At 42.5% G+C, this 18,060-nt stretch overlaps 1 protein-coding gene across 1 annotated transcript; it reads right to left on the bottom strand.

The window, feature by feature from the left end:
• Positions 1-1,372: 1,372 nt before the first annotated feature.
• On the bottom strand, positions 1,373-17,446 carry LOC106573043 (L-lactate dehydrogenase A chain). Its single transcript, XM_014147666.3, has 8 exons — positions 17,099-17,446; positions 15,070-15,195; positions 9,067-9,184; positions 8,655-8,828; positions 7,892-8,065; positions 7,636-7,753; positions 2,287-2,410; positions 1,373-1,910 (listed from the first exon to the last, which is right to left on the bottom strand). The coding sequence occupies exons 2-8, from the start codon at positions 15,193-15,195 to the stop codon at positions 1,746-1,748; spliced, it is 999 nt and encodes a 332-aa protein (XP_014003141.1). The 5' UTR covers positions 17,099-17,446; the 3' UTR covers positions 1,373-1,745.
• Positions 17,447-18,060: the final 614 nt, after the last annotated feature.

Below are 18,060 nucleotides of genomic sequence, written 5' to 3'. Positions count from 1 at the left end.
AATATCAACACAGAGGCCCATTATCAGCAACAACACCTGTGTTCCAATGGCATGTTGTTAGCTAATAAAAGTTTATCAATTTAAAAGAATAATTGATCATTAGAAAACCCTTTTGCAATTATGTTAGCAAAGCTGAAAACTGTTTAAAGAAGCAATATAACTGGCCTTCTTTAGACTGGTTGAGTATCTGGAGCATCAGCATTTGTGGGTTCGATTACAGGCTCAAAATGTCCAGAAACAAATAATTTTCTTCTGCAACTCATCAGTCTATTCTTGTTCTGAGAAATTAAGGCTATTCAATGCGAGAAATTGCCAAGAAACTGAAGATCTCGTACATTGTTGTGTACTACTCCCTTCACAGAACAGCGCAAACTGGCTCTAACCAGAATAGAAAGAGGAGTGGGAGGACCCGGTGCACAAGTGAGCAAGAGGACAAGTACATTAGAGTGTCTAGTTTGAGAAACAGACACTTCACAAGTCCTCAACTGGCAAATAGTACCCGCAAAACACCAGTCTCAACATCAATAGTGAAAAGGCGACTCTGGGATGCTGGCCTTCTAGGCAGAGTTCCTCTGTCCAGTGTCTGTGTTCTTTTGCCCATCTTAATCTTTTATATTTATTGGCCAGTCTGAGATATGGCCTTTTCTTTGCAACTCTGCCTAGAAGAATCAGTTGAATCAGCTGCAATTCTAACACGTAAACACAAAACTCCCATACAGGCATGGTATAGCTCACACGTGCACAGACACACAGAGAGTGACAAAAGAGAGGCTTGTTTCATCCTGGTAGTTTTATTTGGTTGGTGGTGAAGAAAATCGGATCATATGTACATCCAGCTGCCTTGACAAGCACAGTACAGCGCCGTAGTTCCAGTTCAGCGCATAATAACTATATAGGCCTTTATCGCAGTACCATCACAGCGGAGTTTGGGCCACTGAGGCTTCAGTCCAAAGCCACATGGAGAGACCGATTTTAAGAAATCATCATTAATGGTGACAAAACTGAGCAGACATTTAGGGTGCACAGAACACTGGCGACAAGCAGGATTGTCACCAACAGTTACTTACAGCTCAGGTTTTAACTCTAAACATAACATTGGAAAGTGCCATCAGATTTTTTTTTATGTGAGCGCCCAGACAATTCCAATAAGTTCTCCGTTTATAACGCTTTTTATTTTTGACATACAAAACAGCAGGTACAGTGCAATTGGCAGTGTGTTATAACCCACTGCCTTTCTTCAGACCTGGTCCTAGTCTTACTTTCTACCGATACCAAACAAACTCACCTTTCATTGAGAGAGACTCGCATCCGTGCACTTACGGTTAGTTTTGCAACTGAATGGCTCTGGCCAACTCTCGCACACACTAAACAAAGAGTGTAATGGTGGAAATCAACCTGCTCACAATTTCAATCACTTTCTAAAACATTAACAGCAAAAGAGTGTGAAGAAGATGAGAAACATCGATGACATAGTACAAGCCAAGACATTAATATCTAGAAACAGCAAAATGACCCCTCCAAATTCGACATCATACCAGATACTTCTCCCACTCATAATAATAATTTTTATCGGAGGCCAAAACGAGCTCCCATTGGCTTTTCAACTAAGCTACTGTACATAATTGATCCTGCCTAAAAGGCTTCATTTGTACCATCAATAGTTAGAATATAGGGGAGAACAAGGACGGGTATACAGAAGGTGGGATTGGGGGTTGGGGATGTTACAGAAGGGCACTCAGGACTCTTTACAAGGTGAGCTCTTTCTGTACGCCCCATAGGGTCTCGGCACTGTTGCTCAGCTGCTTCTCCTCCTCGGGCTTCAGAGTCATGTGGATGACGTCGGTCAGACCGCTGTTTCCCAGCACGCAGGGCACGCTGAGAAACACCTCCTCCTTCACACCGTGCATTCCCTGAGATAGGGAGGGGGATGGATGGAGGCAAAGAGAGAAACTGGTTAGGGGCCAACACAGCTGGAGTGTTGGTTTGGGTGGGGTGGGCGGAGGGGCATGTGTGTACATGAGAGGTAGGCGTGTGTATGTGGGGGGGGGGGGGGGGGGGGCATATTAGCATGTGTGTGCCAACTTAATCCTTACATCTTCAGTCTTAACAAGCATTGGCTACAGTATATGCTTTGGCATATATATAGATTGCATGTCGGTTTGAGACTATAAAAAAAAATTCAAAGAAATACTTTACTCCTAGTCTACAACCACAGACAATGAGGAGGACGCAACATTGCATCTGTCCCATTATGGCAGATGGACTCCCAGCATATGGTATTCTTACCTTGACCAGGGTGGACACAGGGTGGACTTTGTGGAGGTTCTTCAGGATGCTCTCAACCAGGTCAGCGACGGACATGCCGATAGCCCAGGAGGTGTAACCCTTCAGCTTGATGACCTCATAGGCACTATATGACATAGAGTGAAACGAGGGGAGGAGTTAGAGGGGAACATTCAAGATACAAACATACACTACATGACCAGAAGTATGTGGACACCTGCTCATCGAACATTTCATTGCAAAATCATAGCAATTAATATGGAGTTGGTCCTCCCTTTGCTGCTATAAAAGCCTCCACTCTTCTAGGAAGGCTTCCACTAGATGTCGGAACATTGCTGCGGGGACTTGCTTCCATTCAGCCACAAGAGCATTAGTGATGTCGAGCACTGATGTTCGGTGATTACGCCTGGGTCACAGTAGGCGTTCCAGTTCATCCCAAAGGGGTTTGATGGGGTTGAGGTCAGGGCTCTATGCAGGCTAGTCAAGTTCTTCAACACTGATCTCGACAAACCATTGCTGTCTGGACCTCACTTTGTGCACGGCGGCCTTCCCAAACTGTTGCCACAAATTTGGAAGCACAGAATTGTCTAGAATGTCGCTGTATGCTGTAGCATTAACATTTCCCTTCACTGGAACTAAGGGGCCTAGCCTGAAACATGAAAAACATCCCCAGACCATTATTCCTCCTCCAACAAACTTTGCAGTTGGCACTATGCATTCAGGCAGGTAGCATTCTCCTGGCATCCGCCAAACCCAATTTTGTCTGTTGGAGTTCTTGTCAGACAGTTCTTGACTTTGCTTCCAGAGGCAGTTTGAAACTCGGTAGTGAGTGTTGCAACCGAGGACAGAACATGTTTTACGCACTACGAACTTCAGCCCTCAGCGGTCCCGTTCTGTGAGCTTGTGTGGCCTACCACTTTGTGGCTGAGCCATGTTGCTCCTAGACGTTTCCACTTCACAATAACAGCACTTACAGTTGATCGTGGCAGCTCTAGCAGGGCAGAAATTTGAAGAACTGACTTGTTGGAAAGGTGGCATCCTATGACGGTTCCACATTGAAAGTCACTGAGCTCTGTTTGTCTATGGAGATTGGATGGCTGTGTGCTCGATTTCACACGTGGCTGAAATAGTCGAATCCACTAATTTGAACGGGAGTCCACATACTTTTGTATATATAGTGTATATTACATATACAAATACCTTTAAACACATCTATATAACCTATATATATATATATATATATATATATATATATATATATATATATATATATATATATATATATATATATATATATATATATATATAGCATATGTGTAACCTTCATAACACCTTTATACACACACCTTAAACCTACACTTCTAACATAACACTTTTGTACACACCTCTTTAACCTATAAGATAGGTATAACTTTTATAAAAAATTTAAAACAACCATCAAATTTTTTTGGAAATATGGGTAGTTTTTCCTGTTGTAAATGCTAAAAACCATTAGTGGAAAATATACACTAGTATAGCAAACATTAGGAACACTTTCCTAATATTGAGTTGCACCCCCATTCTTTTGGTCGGGGCATGGACTCTACAAGGTGTCGAAAGCATTAAACACAAGGATGCTGGCCCATGTTGACACCAATGCTTCCCACCCACAGTTGTGTCAAGTTGGCTGGATGTCCGTTGGGTGGTGGACCATTCTTGATACTGTTGGGTTCTGAGAATATTAAATATACTTATTCATGTCACTGAGGGAGAGAGGTTAATGTATAACGTTTACATTATGTCAGGATATGTTATTGTTAGCCATCAGGGATCCTATTGGAGGGAGCCTCTGGGAGGAGAAGAGACACAGTCTGGTACCAGTCACCATGACAGCCGTGAGTTGGGGAGGAGTGAGGACTTTGGGGCAGAGGTCAGGTCAGATGAAGAGAGGAAGAACAGATATCACTAAGGTTATGTCTAGCAACAGAGATGCATTGGCTGTTCAGATGTGTAGGAGGAGAGGGTTAAATATCAGTGCTTAGGCCTCCCGGGTGGCGCAGTGGTCTAAGGCACTGCATCGCAGCGCTAGCTGTGCCACCAGAGATTCTGGGTTCGAGTCCAGGCTCTTTCGCAGCCGGCTGTGACCAGGAGGCCCATGGGGCTGCGACACAATTGCGTCGTCCGGGTTAGGGAGGGTTTGGCCGGCAGGGATATCCTTGTCTCATCAGGCACTAGCGACTCCTGTGGCGGTCTGGGCGCAGTGCACGCTGACCAGGTCGCTAGGTGTATGGTGTTTCCTCCGACACATTGGTGCGGCTGGCTTCCGGGTTAGATGTGTGTTGTGTCAAGAAGCAGTGTGGCTTGGTTGGGTTGTGTTTTGGAGGACGCATGACTCTCGAACTTCGCCTCTCCCGAGTCTGTACGGGAGTTGCAGCGATGAGACAAGACAGTAACTACTACCAATTGGATACCATGAAAAAGGGGGTAATAAAAAAAATATATATCAGTGCTTGTGTGAATATGTTTTTGTCGGTTCAGCTGTTCGACCCTCTGGGAATGAATAAACTTGGTTTAAGCTTTCATAGTGTCCGTTGAGTTCTTACTCTGGTAATTGGAACCTAACAATACAGACGGGATACTGTTGAGCGTGTAAAACCCAGCAGTGTTGCAGTTCTTGACACAAACCAGTGTGCCTGACGTTTTTTTTTCTCACCCATTCACCCTTTGAATGGCACACATACACATAGACATGATTGAAGTGACATCAATAAGGATCATAGCAGTGTAGCGTTCTGGAAGTTTTGTATATTTAGTCTATTTTGAAAACAGCAGGGACAAATGCCATTAATGTAGTTATTAAGTGGGTTGTGAATTACTTGTAAAAATGTGTAATTAACGGTAATGCCATTACAGTCTACAGCATTCCATAACAACAAGTAAAAGGCTTTAGTCATTACTACAGGCCTAAAAAAATCTAATGGAGTAATGAGGAAAGAATTTGGAAAACATGCTGGACTAACACAGTAAGCACTGACTACGCGTCAGTGCTTACTGTGTTAGTCCAGCATGTTTTCCAAATTCTTTCCTCATTACTCCATTCGATTTTTTTAGGCCTGTAGTAATTTAACTCTAACTCAACCATTGTGTTAATGATTTATACAGTATAGACTGATTCATTTGGAGTTCAACTCTATGGACCACTTTCCAGATTAAGCCGAATCCTGGACTAAAAATCTATTCCAACGGAGATTCAACATTGAGTATGCTTTTTAGTCCCGGACGAGGCTGTGTCCATGAAACTGGCCCTAAAAGCAGAGTATTTCCAAGTATGACAGACTACAAGTTCACTACATCAGGTTTCTAATTTTATAAATAGTACAGTCATGGCCAAAAGTTTTGAGAATGACACAAATATGAATTTTCACAAAGTCTGCCGCCTCTTTTGTATGATGGCAATTTGCATATACTCCAGAATGTCATGAAAGTGATCAGATGAATTGCAATTAATTGCAAAGTCCCTCTTTGCCATGCAAATGAAATTAATCACCAAAAAACATTTACACTGCATTTCAGCCCTGCCAAAAAAGGACCAGCTGACATCATGTCAGTGATTCTCTCGTTAACAGAGGCATGAGTGTTGACGAGGACAAGGCTGGAGATCACTCTGTCATGCTGATTGAGTTCGAATTACAGACTGGAAGCTTCAAAAGGAGGGTGGTGCTTGGAATCATTGTTCTTCCTCTGTCAACCATGGTTACCTGCAAGGAAACACGTGCCGTCATCATTGCTTTACACAAAAAGGGCTTCACAGGCAATGATATTGCTGCCAGTAAGATTGCACCTAAATCAACCATTTATAGGATCATCAAGAACTTCAAGGAGAGTGGTTCAATTGTTGTGAAGAAGGCTTCAGCGCGCCCAAGAAAGTCCAGCAAGCGCCAAGAACGTCTCCTAAAATTGATTCAGCTGCGGGATCGGGGCACCACCAGTACAGAGCTTACTCAGGAATGGCAGCAGGCAGGTGTGGGTGCATCTGCATGCACAGTGAGGTGAAGACTTTTGGAAGATGGCCTGGTGTCAAGAAGGGCAGCAAAGAAGCCACTTCTCTCCAGGAAAAACATCAGGGACAGACTTATATTCTGCAAAAGGTACAGCGATTGGACTGCTGAGGACTGGGGTAGAGTCATTTTCTCTGATGAATCCCCTTTCCGATTGTTTGGGGCATCCGGAAAAAAGCTTGTCCAGAGAAGAAAAGGTGAGCGCTACCATCAGTCCTGTGTCATGCCAACAGTAAAGCATCCTGAGACCATTCATGTGTGGGGTTGCTTCTCAGCCAAGGGAGTGGGCTCACTCACAATTTTGCCTAAGAACACAGCCATGGATAAAGAATGGTACCAACACATCCTCCAAGATCAACTTCTCCCAACCATCCAGGAAAAGTTTGGTGACGAACAATGCCTTTTCCAGCATGATGGAGCACCCTTCCATGAGGCAAAAGTGATAACTAAGTGGCTCGGGGAACAAAACATTGATATTTTGGGTCCATGGCCAGGAAAATCCCCAGACCTTAATCCCATTGAGAACTTGTGGTCAATCCTCAAGAGGCGGGTGTACAAACAAAAACTCACACATTCTGACAAACTCCAAGCATTGATTATGCAAGAATGGGCTGCCATTAGTCAGGATGTGGCCCAGAAGTTAATTGACAGCATGCCAGGGCGGATTGCAGAGGTCTTGAAAAAGAAGGGTCAACACTGCAAATATTTACTCTTTGCGTCAACTTCATGTAATTGTCAAAAAAAGCCTTTAACACTTATGAAATGCTTGTAATTATACTTCAGTATTCCATAGTAACATCTAACAAAAATATCTAAAGATACTGAAGCAGCAAACTTTGTGAAAATTTATATTTGTGTCATTCTCAAAACTTTTGGCCACGACTGTATATTCATGTGCTACAGTAGTCTTTGAGCTCTATTTTACTGAACAATTAGGGCTCCCGAGTGGTGCAGCGGTCTAATGCACTGCATCTCAGTGCAAGAGGTGACACTGTTATGCCTGGTTGAAATCCAGGCTGAATCACATCTGGCTGTGATTGGGAGACCCATAGGGCGGCGCACAATTGGCCGGGGTAGGCTGTCATTGTAAATAAGAGTTTGTTCTTTACTGACTTGCCTGAACCATTGTGTTCATTAGGCATGAAACGGAAGAAAAGGAGTGAGTACTGTATGAATGGAGTACTATCTGAACTTCTCCACTAAGTAACGCGTTTCCCATTGCAAACATTTTTAAAAGGGTGAGCCCTGATTAACATGACCCTAGATAAATAAAGATAAAGTTGAACATATAGCGAATTGTGTTTATAAGACTCACCCGTCGACCACCATCTTGTGGACGTGCTTCCAGTCCTCCTTGTCTGCGTCTGTGCCCATGTCTGGGTTCAGGCCCTTCAGGGAAACACCGGCAACATTCACACCGCTCCATACGGGCACTGGGAGAAAGAGAAGAGACAGGCATCCAGTCAGTCTGTCATAGACACAGTACCAATGTACGTGAAGGTCTTCCACAATATTGTAATCAGACAGACAGGTTCCGGTGTGGAGTGTATTTGAAGCCATAGCCTACATACCGCTGGAGTCTCCGTGTTCTCCAATGATCCAGCCGTGACAGCTGGATGGGTGAAGGTGTAGCTTCTCGCCCATCAGGTGGCGGAAACGACCAGAGTCCAGGTTGGTGCCGGAACCGATGACGCGGTGACGGGGGAAACCACTCAGCTTCCAAGCCACGTAGGTTAGGATGTCAACTGGGATGGGGGAAGAAGGGGGGTGACAAATATTAGCACAATCTGAGTTAACAAAACAAAACAAACCCTAACCTTTACCCTATCCTTAACCATACCACTAACATTATGCCTAACCTTAAATTATATTTTTTCTTTGAAGAAATCTTCACTGTATAGCCTATATTGACTTTGCAGATTGGTCATACAGTGGGGACCGAAAGAGAGGGGAGGAGGGGTGAAGGGGTGACACATTTTATAGGAGTTGTCAGCAATAGGACCGTGGAGTTGTTAATGGTAATGTAACCTGACCCTGATCATGGAAAGCTACAGGATGAGCAGGCTTTTGTTCCAGCCCAGGACTAAAATTATTCAAACCTATCAATGACTTATTATAATGCTAGAGTAATGATCAAGTCACTAGACGATGTTGAACCGAATTACCTTCAATTTCACTTTTCTATCTATAGTACTCTCCATCTGTCTACCTTCCTGTTCTATTGCTCTCTCTCTTTCTCGCTCTCATCCATCCATCCATCTCTCTCTCTCTCTCTCTCTCTCTCTCTCTCTCTCTCTCTCTCTCATTCTCTCTTATCCCTCTCTCCTCTCGTACCAGGATTGGAGACGACCAGCAGGATGGCGTTGGGGCTGTACTTGACGATCTGGGGAATTATGAATTTGAAGATGTTGACGTTACGCTGCACCAGGTTCAGACGGCTCTCACCCTCTTGCTGACGAGCACCGGCTGTGACCACCACCACCTTGGAGTGGGCAGTCGTACTGTAGTCTTGAGTGAGAAATAAGATGCACGTTAAACACACACAAATGCAACCTAGTGTTCCGAAGCACCCCCGCAACAAATATGTGTGTGTGGTATGTGTGTGCCTTTGTGTGTGTGTGCCTTTGTGTGTCTGCTCAACTTGTGTGTGCATGTTTATGTTTGTGTGTGTGTGTGTGTGTGCACAACTCGTTTGTGCGTATATGTGTTTCAGTGTGTGTGCATAAGTGTATGACTCTTCACTCACCCTTGTCGCCCACAATCTTGTGAGTCTTGCAGAAGAGGCTGCCATGCTGCAGGTCCATGACCTCACCCTTCAGTTTATCTTCCATCACGTCAATCAGGCACAGCTCATCGCACAGGTCCTGGTCAACACATGCAAACAAGGAATATTATGGTTCAGGAATATACTCCATATAGAAAAGTATATGGCTATACTGTACATAAGGGGCTAGTTTCCCAGGCACAAATTAGGGCAACATTTTGGCATAAAAAGCTATTTCACCGTTGAAAGTACTTTTTAGTCGCGGACTATGGTTTATTTGTGTCCAGGGAAACTGTCCCTGCTCCATTTTACTAATACATTTAATGGTGGAAGGATCATTATTTAGTAGTACACTTTGTAGTGTTTAACAATATAACCTATATAAAAAGTAGTTATGTCTAAAATGCATTTTCACTGTGTTTTATTTTGACAACTGACCAGGCCCATCTCACACTTAGAGGCCTAAAACCACTTCCCTCCAGTCCATTGTCTCATTGACACCAGTCTCATGCCACATAGGCCTATTGAACAACTGGATAAAACAAGCTTCTACTGATTTGTTATAACACAAGCCCTGGAAAAAACACACTGGCAGCCCACCAGTTACCTCCGGCTCACTCCACTCAGATCACCTCGGCAGACTTGACATGCACAGCTCTCAGCAGAGGTCTATTTCCTGTAAGCCTTTGTTTCCTCACTGGCTTAGTTTGCATCCCTAATGGCACTCTATTCCCTATTTAGTGTACTACTGTTGACCAGGGCCCACAGGGTGTATGACAATACATTGAGTGTACAAAATATTAGGAACACATTCCGAATATCAAGTTGCACACTCTTTTTCCCACAGAACAGCCTTAATTCGTCGGAGCATGGACTCTACAAGGTGACAAAAGCATTCCACGGGGATGTTGGCCCATGTTGAATCCAATGCTTCCCACAGTTGTGTCAAGTTGGCTGGATGTCCTTTGTGTGGTGGATCATTCTTGATACACATGGGAAAAACTGTTGAGCATGAAAAACCCAGCAGCATTGCAGTTCTTGACACACTCAAACCGGTGCGCCTAGCACCTACTATAACCCGTTCAAAGGCACTTAAATCTTTAATCATGCCCATTCACCATCTGAGTGCCTTAAAAATCCTTCTTTAACCTGTCTCTTCCCCTTCATCTATACTGATTGAAGTGGATTTAACAAGTGACACCAATAAGAGATCATAGCTTTCACCTGGATTAATCTGCTCAATCTACAGTATGTCATGGAAAGAGATGTTTTGGGACACAACCTATGCCAGTCAGGAAACAAAAAATGGCCCATAGGGTTCTGGTCAAAGGTAGTACAATAGGGAATAGGTGTCATTTGGGACGCAATAGTCAGGAGCCTTGTTTATAACTTTATAGGTCTTTTTTCACTTAAAAAAAAAATGTTTACCCCCTTTTTCTCCCCAATTTCGTGATATCCAAAAGGAAGTTACAATCTTGTCCCATCGCTATAACTCCCGTACGAAGGTTGAAGGTCGAGAGCCGTGCGTCCTCCAAAACATGACCCTGCCAAGCCGCACTGCTTCTTGACACAATGCTCGCTGAACCCGGAAGCCAAACACACCAATGTGTCAGAGGAAAGTAAATATGGACAAATATATCTCTACAATTTCTCCAGAATTAAGACGTTGGTCTTCATTAAAAATCAACCCACTGGGCGCAGACGTCAGTTCAATGTCTAGTTTTGATTTACAAAAATATAAATATAAAGTGTTGGTCCCATGTTTCATGAGTGAAATAAAAGAACCCAGAAAGTTTCATACGCACAAAAGGCTTATTTCTCACACATTTCTTTACATTCCTGTTAGTGAGCATTTCTCCTTTGCCAAGATAATCCATCCACCTGACAGGTGTGGCATATAAAGACGCTAATTAAACAGCATGATCATTACAGTGGTGCACCTTGTGCTGGGGACAATAAAAGGTTACTCTAAAATGTGCAGTTTTGTCACATGCCAGAGATGTCTCAAGTTCTGAAGGAGCGTGCAATTGGCATGGTGACCGCAGGAATGTCCACCAGAGCTGTTGCCAGATAAGTGAATGTTAATTTCTCTACCATAAGCTGCCTTCAGGGTCATTTTAGAGAATCTGACAGTACGTCCAACCAGCCTCGAAACCGCAGACCATGTGTAACGACGCCAGACCAGCATCTCCACATCTGGCTTCTTCACCTGTGGGATCGTCTGAGACCAGCCATCCGGACAGCTGATGAAACTGTGGGTTTGCACAACCGAAGATTGTCCTCACCAGGGTCTTGACCTGCCTGCAGTTCGACTTCAGTGGGCAAATGCTCACCTTCGATGGCCACTGGCACGCTGGAGAAGTGTGCTCTTCACAGATTAATCCCGGTTTCAACTGAACCGGGCCGATGGCAGATGTGTGAGCGAGCGGTTTGCTGATGTCAAAGTTGTGAACAGAGTGCACCATGGTGGCGGTGGGGTTATGGTATGGCCAGATATAAGCTATGGACAATAAACACAATTGCATTTTATTAATGGCAATTTGAATGCTCAGCGATAGCGTGGCGAGATCCTGAGGCCCATTGTCGTGCAGTTCATCCGCCGCCATCTCCTCATCTTTCAAGCTTGATAATGCATGGCCCCATGCCTCAAAGATCTGTACACAAATCCTGGAAGCTGGAAATGTACCAGTTCTCCCATGGCCTGCATACTCGGCAGACATGTCACCCATTGAGCATGTTTGGGATGCACTGGATCGACGTGCACGACAGCGTGTTCCCGCCAATATCCAGAAACTTTGTACAGGGATTAAGGAGGAGTGGGACAGCATTCCACAAGCCACAATCAACAGTCTGATCAACTCTATGTGAAGGAGATGTGTCACGTTGCATGAGGCAAATAGTGTTCACACCAGATACTCGTTTTCTGATCCATTCCCCTACCATTTTTTAAGATGCATATCTGTATTCCCAGTCATGTGAAATCCATAGATTAGGGCCGAATGAATTTATTTCAATTAACTTGTAAGTCGCTCTGGATAAGAGCGTCTGCTAAATGACTTAAATGTCAATGTTAAATGTAACTGAGTTCCTTATATGAACTGCCACGCAGTAAAATCTTTGAAATTGTTGCATGTTACATTTATATTTTTGTTCAGTGTACATTTGCTTGAGTTGTCAACTAATGTGAATTAAACATGAAATCAACAACAAATGTCACCACGTCATTGGATTTATTGTAGGTTCAATGACATGGTGACCAAAAAAGATGAGACGCCCTTATGTTGATTACTTTTGCAAATCCAATCAGTATCCCCTGTCGATTCAACGCCATCACATAGATTTTTTGGGGGTCGAAATGACGTGGAAACAACTTTGATTCAACCAGTTTTTGCCCTGTGGGAAGTGCCTACTGGCACTGTGGTCGGATGCACAGTCCAATTGAAATTAGATAACGCACATAGAAATGAAGAGGCCTATTTATAAAAAGATATTGTCTCCAATGGGAAAAAGGGTTCCCCCATTCCATGTCCAATGCCAGCGCAAAATCTAATATTTGAAACGTTGTACAGAAAGGCCAAGGACTGCAATAGCAGGAGTGGGAACGGGAGTGCCCGATATCCATTTTAGTCAGAGCTGGACGCGGTATTGGGTGACCATCCCAACACCCGTCCGTTGTTCATTCTGGACAGTGCTGTGGCAATATTGACGGATAGCTGCTCCACGCTTATCAACTTTTTTGGTAATGTGAATAGTCTAATTCCGTTGCTATATCAGATATGAAAATAATAAAGCGGTACAATGCCTTTAGATAGTATCTCTTAGATAGTACCTCTTTACTTTTTTCAAATTTTGTTGTGTTACAGCCTGAATTTGAAATGGATTAAATTAAGATTTTTGCCTACTGACCTAACCACAATACCCCATAATGTCAAATTGTTTTGACAAATTAATAACAAAATCAAATGTCTTGAGTCAATAAGTATTCAATCCCTTCGTTATAAGTTCAGGAGAAAAATGTGCTTAACAAGTCACATAATAAGACTCACTCTGTGTGCAATAATAGTGTTTAACATGATTTTTGAATTACTACCTCATCTCTGTACCCCACACATACAATTATCTGTAAGGTTCCTCAGTCGAGCAGTTCATTTCAAACACAGATTCAACCACAAAGACCATGGAGGTTTTCGGGCACCTTTTGGTAGATAGGTAAAAAAAAAAAAGGAGCCATTGAATATGTGAAAAAAAGGAAGCCTGTACAAAATAAAAATATTCCAAAACATGCATCCTGTTTGCAACAAGGCACTAAAGTAATACTGCAATAATGGCCTATGTTAAGCTTTAAAAAAAGTACAAAGTATTTGGAAGGTGTTAAGCTTGTTTTAAAATATGCTTAAAATGATTAAAATACAAAAAACAATTGTGATTGTTTTAAATTGTGTTTAGGAAATAAAGGTAGACATGGTTTTAAAAAGGTAGTGGTAATGTTTAATTCAGCACAGAAACGTGTAGGCAGCTTAACTTAACCTATTTACCCCATACCCGGAGTAGGTTGTCCCAAAAGACCATTATGTTTTCAAAACTGTACTGTTTACATGAATTCTGATTTATTTCTAGGGATACACAACATCCTGAAATATATGTATATATATTTGTTTGAAATAATACTATATTTCCCTTGACGGAGTGATGCTGAATGTAAAAAAAATGTCTCTATTTACCACACTCTCCCCTAAACTGTAGGATATGTCCAAACTGATGCGTAAAGGCACATTGCTTTCTGTATGCATGGCTACTTTTAGTTTGACACTTTTTTCCTTAATAAAGTCATAGTATTTGCTTTACATGCATTATTCTTTGCACTTTTTATCTATTCCCACTTTTACACATTTCTAATGATGAGAGTGTAAAATTATTGACAAAAATGAGTGTGCTGTTTTTTTGTCGATTTATACAGCTTGTGTCATAATGGGAGGTCCAAGGCAGGTTACATTAATTTGCATACAGGGAGGGACCAGGGATTTTGGTCACAATATGGATGCAGTGGGCAGATAAGAGACACATTTTAATACCATGTGTAGACGCAACAAATCTCGATCAGATAGTGATCGGGTCATCTTGATCGGATGATGACAACTACATCCCACTGGGCACAGTCCAATCAATGTAGTTTTCATGTTGATTCAACCAGTGTGTGCCCAGTGGGATGTTAATGCAAGGTGTATCCATGGCTAGAGTATAAAAACGGCTCTCAATGTTTCTGACACTCCCTGAGGTAGAGAGAACTGGAATCCATCAAACATTTACAGAATGTACTTCACTTATCAGCTTCACGTCATTTACCCTGTTTTCTCTGGCTGGGGGTGTATAAGACAAAGCCAGACTGAATACAGAGGGGTTAGCTTTTAGACCAGAGATCTTGGAGCCCTTGAACAGTTTCCTGTGTTATTTTCTCTAATCTTCTCTCTTACCTGTTAGAACAATGGAGGTAATGGCCTGGGTCATGTTCATTAGGGCATGCAACAGATTTGTTTTTTGTATTTACATTTTTCAACAGAAAACAATGTCATATTGGACACGTACATGCAGTCCCTCTCTGTTTAGGTACGTATTCTTCCGTTTGGTGCCAAATGAACACGACCCTGGACATTGTGTCCTAGTCATGTCTGTCTAACTTCTTATGTTCATTCATTTTCATGCACTTTACCTAAACACCCCTTACCTCTGTCCTCGATCTCCCTCATTCCCACTACCTAATACCCCCCCTGCCGCCGCCGCCACAATTCACACTGTAACACCTAATACCCCTGTCACTCTGGTTAAAAGTCTTACACCCTTTCATTCCACCACTCCCCTAATCTCTTATTCTGCAATTACTGCATCCAAAATACCACAGTCGACAACAGTTACTGCACTTTTACTGCAGTTTAAAAACTGCAATCTTTTTTTGTAAGGGGGTCCCCCCACCCCCTCTATCAGTCTCACCTTGAGCAGGACGCTGACTGCGGAGGCCATGCCAACCATGCCGACGCCAACAACTGTCACCTTGCTCCGGGAGCCAACAGGCTCACCAGCCAACACATGGGTGATCAGCTTCTCCTTGGTAGTCATCTGAAAGACAGACAGACCCAGAGACCCAGAGAAACCCATAGAAAGACAGAGAGACAAAGACAAAAGGGGAGAGAGAGAGAGAGAGAGAGAGAGAGAGAGAGAGAGAGAGAGAGAGAGACAGGGTCAGAGACCTACTGTATCCTGATTCCATTTGTTTTCCCTAGTACATCATCGCAGAGAGCAAGAATGAATAGAAGGCCAAAGAGTCAACTCTCAAAACAATTAATTAATTGGTATATATCATTCACCTCTCCACCATGCTAGCTGATGTGTGGTAAGGATTCTGGCATCCACACATTGTTAGTGGATGAGGTGTTTCCCCCTTATTTTGTAAAGCACTTTCAGCACCTTAGTTGGTAGAAAGGTGCTATATAAATCCAATCAGTTATGATTATTATTTATTATTTGTCCAGTGTTTCTGTCAGCTCAGAGGCCGCTATGAAGTGAATATTAAATTACAGTTTTTAAATGAAAGTATGAGCTTTATTATCTTGTCTATATGGAGTTACCATCCCCATTCCCCACATTTTTTAGTAACATGGCATTTTAACTAAATTACATTCCTTTTATCATATTCAAATCATATAAAAATGTATTGTTTGCTAACAGCTAGTTATATCATCCCACTCTGCAGCCCAGCATAAAATCTTTATCTCCTATTTGACCAGCAACACTGGGTCTCCATAGCAATGCCTATCTCTCTCCCGCACCCTTCTGCTCCTGCCTCTGGTTGCCCTGCCTAACTGACCACAAACTATTATGGAGTGGCAATGGTGTCATGACATGGACGCTATTTATACTTCCTGGTTCGGGGAGAACGATGGTAAAGGGCCTGTTTAGAATATGACATTGAATTGATGACACTGCTACAACAGCATTCAGCTATTTTAGGCTCCAAATTTCCACCCTGTTAGGATCTTGTATTCATTATTGGTTGTTCCACCATGTTTTTTTGCTTAATACCCTGTTGTGCTTCATTCCATCCTGTTAGGTCAGTATTTAAAAATAATAATTGAACAATACCATCAAATGTTATGTATATTTTTGTGGTAACCTGCAGAGATAGAAGGGGTCAACTAAACATTCTATTGATATTGAATCTTATTTGGAAAAATAGGGTGCAAAAAAAGCGCTGGTTCTGAAAATAACACACATTTTACTCATTAATCTTTGTTTCATAATTATTTGAAGAAAACAAATGAATGTGATAGAATAAAGGACAATCTAAATCTAGATATATACATGTGTTAACACTTTCAGATATACGTGTATGTCCCTAACATGGTGGAAATATATCATGGTCCATGTGTGAACAATCTGCCTATAATTATTTAAGGGATAATCAACGAGAGGCTATGCGTTCTCTGGAGAATAATGAACGATGTGGAAGGTGTGCTCCACGACGCTCTAGCGAAGTGGAACTAACCTTCCACGGAGTTGCATAGCCTCTCGTTGATTATCCCTTAAAGATTCGCTAGTTTAGCTAACCAAACCATCAGTCTTAGCTTTCTATTATGAGAATCTAATTCAACAATGCCAATAATGTTTTCAATTTTACTTTTGCTTTCAAAAGCAGCTGAATAGAACATGCAAGAATGAACGATAGCCATTGAATTCTACCATGCTGATATAGCGTGCATTATAGGGAAATAGAATGCCCTTCAAGCCAATCAGAAACAAGTATTCAACAATGCCTGGTATAATTAAGCAATAAGCCCCACGGGATATGGTATATGGCCAATAAACCACAGCTAAGGACTGCTTGAGCTTGACCACTAAAAGTGATAGAATACCCCACAAAAATGAAATAGGTACTTTCCTCCCCAAATGTTATGAGGTCCAAAAGGCACGCAAAGTAGGAATGACCCATCCCATTGCTTGATCACAAAATCTGATATCTCACCTTGAAGGTTTAGTGAAAGTGATGTGGAAACAACACTGAGAAGCGAGTTGGAATGTCTTCGGCTGGCCTCTTCTTCCCTGGCTGGATGCAGCTTTTCTGCAGCAATGGAGCACATGGGGGAGGTTCACGGTATTTAAATAGCTTAGGGGTGCCCGGTAGACATTGCGTGATTACATATGAATCATACCAGACCTGTCAGTGTTAAATGTCACGTCCATGCAGAGCAAATGTAATTGCTGTGCTCTTGGATGCGATAGTGCGCGCCACGCTCGGTTAATGTGTCTTCTGCATAGGCTATTCTGTGCTATTGCCCAAGTGCATCATCAGAGGAATCCCTCCAGTAGCCCTACTCTACTCTTGAACGGTAGCCTTTTTATATAGTGTGAGGATATCATTTTGGGTCCATCTTGGTTTCTATTTCATCACACTGAAACCCGGTCACATCACATAAACAGAAAAATGGCACCAAACAAGATATCCCAGAATGGCTCATACACATCATGTAGGCTACACATCTTGTGTGGTCCCTGTTGTCTTTAATGCATCATTGCTCCAGTGTTCTAACAGGGCTGTTGCTGCTGTAAACATCTAACACTATAACTTGATCAGGGTTGGGGTGTAACTGATTACATGTAATCACATGTAATCAGTTACATGTAATTGAATTACACAAAAACTTTAACTGTAATCATTGCCCATAGGGGGCACGTGCCCCCTCAGATTTGTCCAGTTCAATGTATTTATTTTAAAATCTTGTTGCTGTTTCTCTGTAATATTAATAGCCACCTAGCAAAATTAATGAAGTTGGTTTAAGCTAGCCCAGATAGGTTCCCAATCTCTCAACCTCATTTCAAGATATCAATCAAGTTAGTGTAGCTAGCTTGTCTGACTGGCATGCCTACTGGCAAATTTGGTAGACTTTATAAAAGCAAACAATAACTAAATGTACTGAATAAGATTCC

The sequence above is a fragment of the Salmo salar genome, chromosome 16, assembly GCF_965601325.2.
Source record: "Salmo salar chromosome 16, fSalSal1, whole genome shotgun sequence".
Lineage (NCBI taxonomy): Eukaryota > Metazoa > Chordata > Actinopteri > Salmoniformes > Salmonidae > Salmo > Salmo salar.
This window is presented reverse-complemented; position numbering and strand designations above follow the sequence as displayed.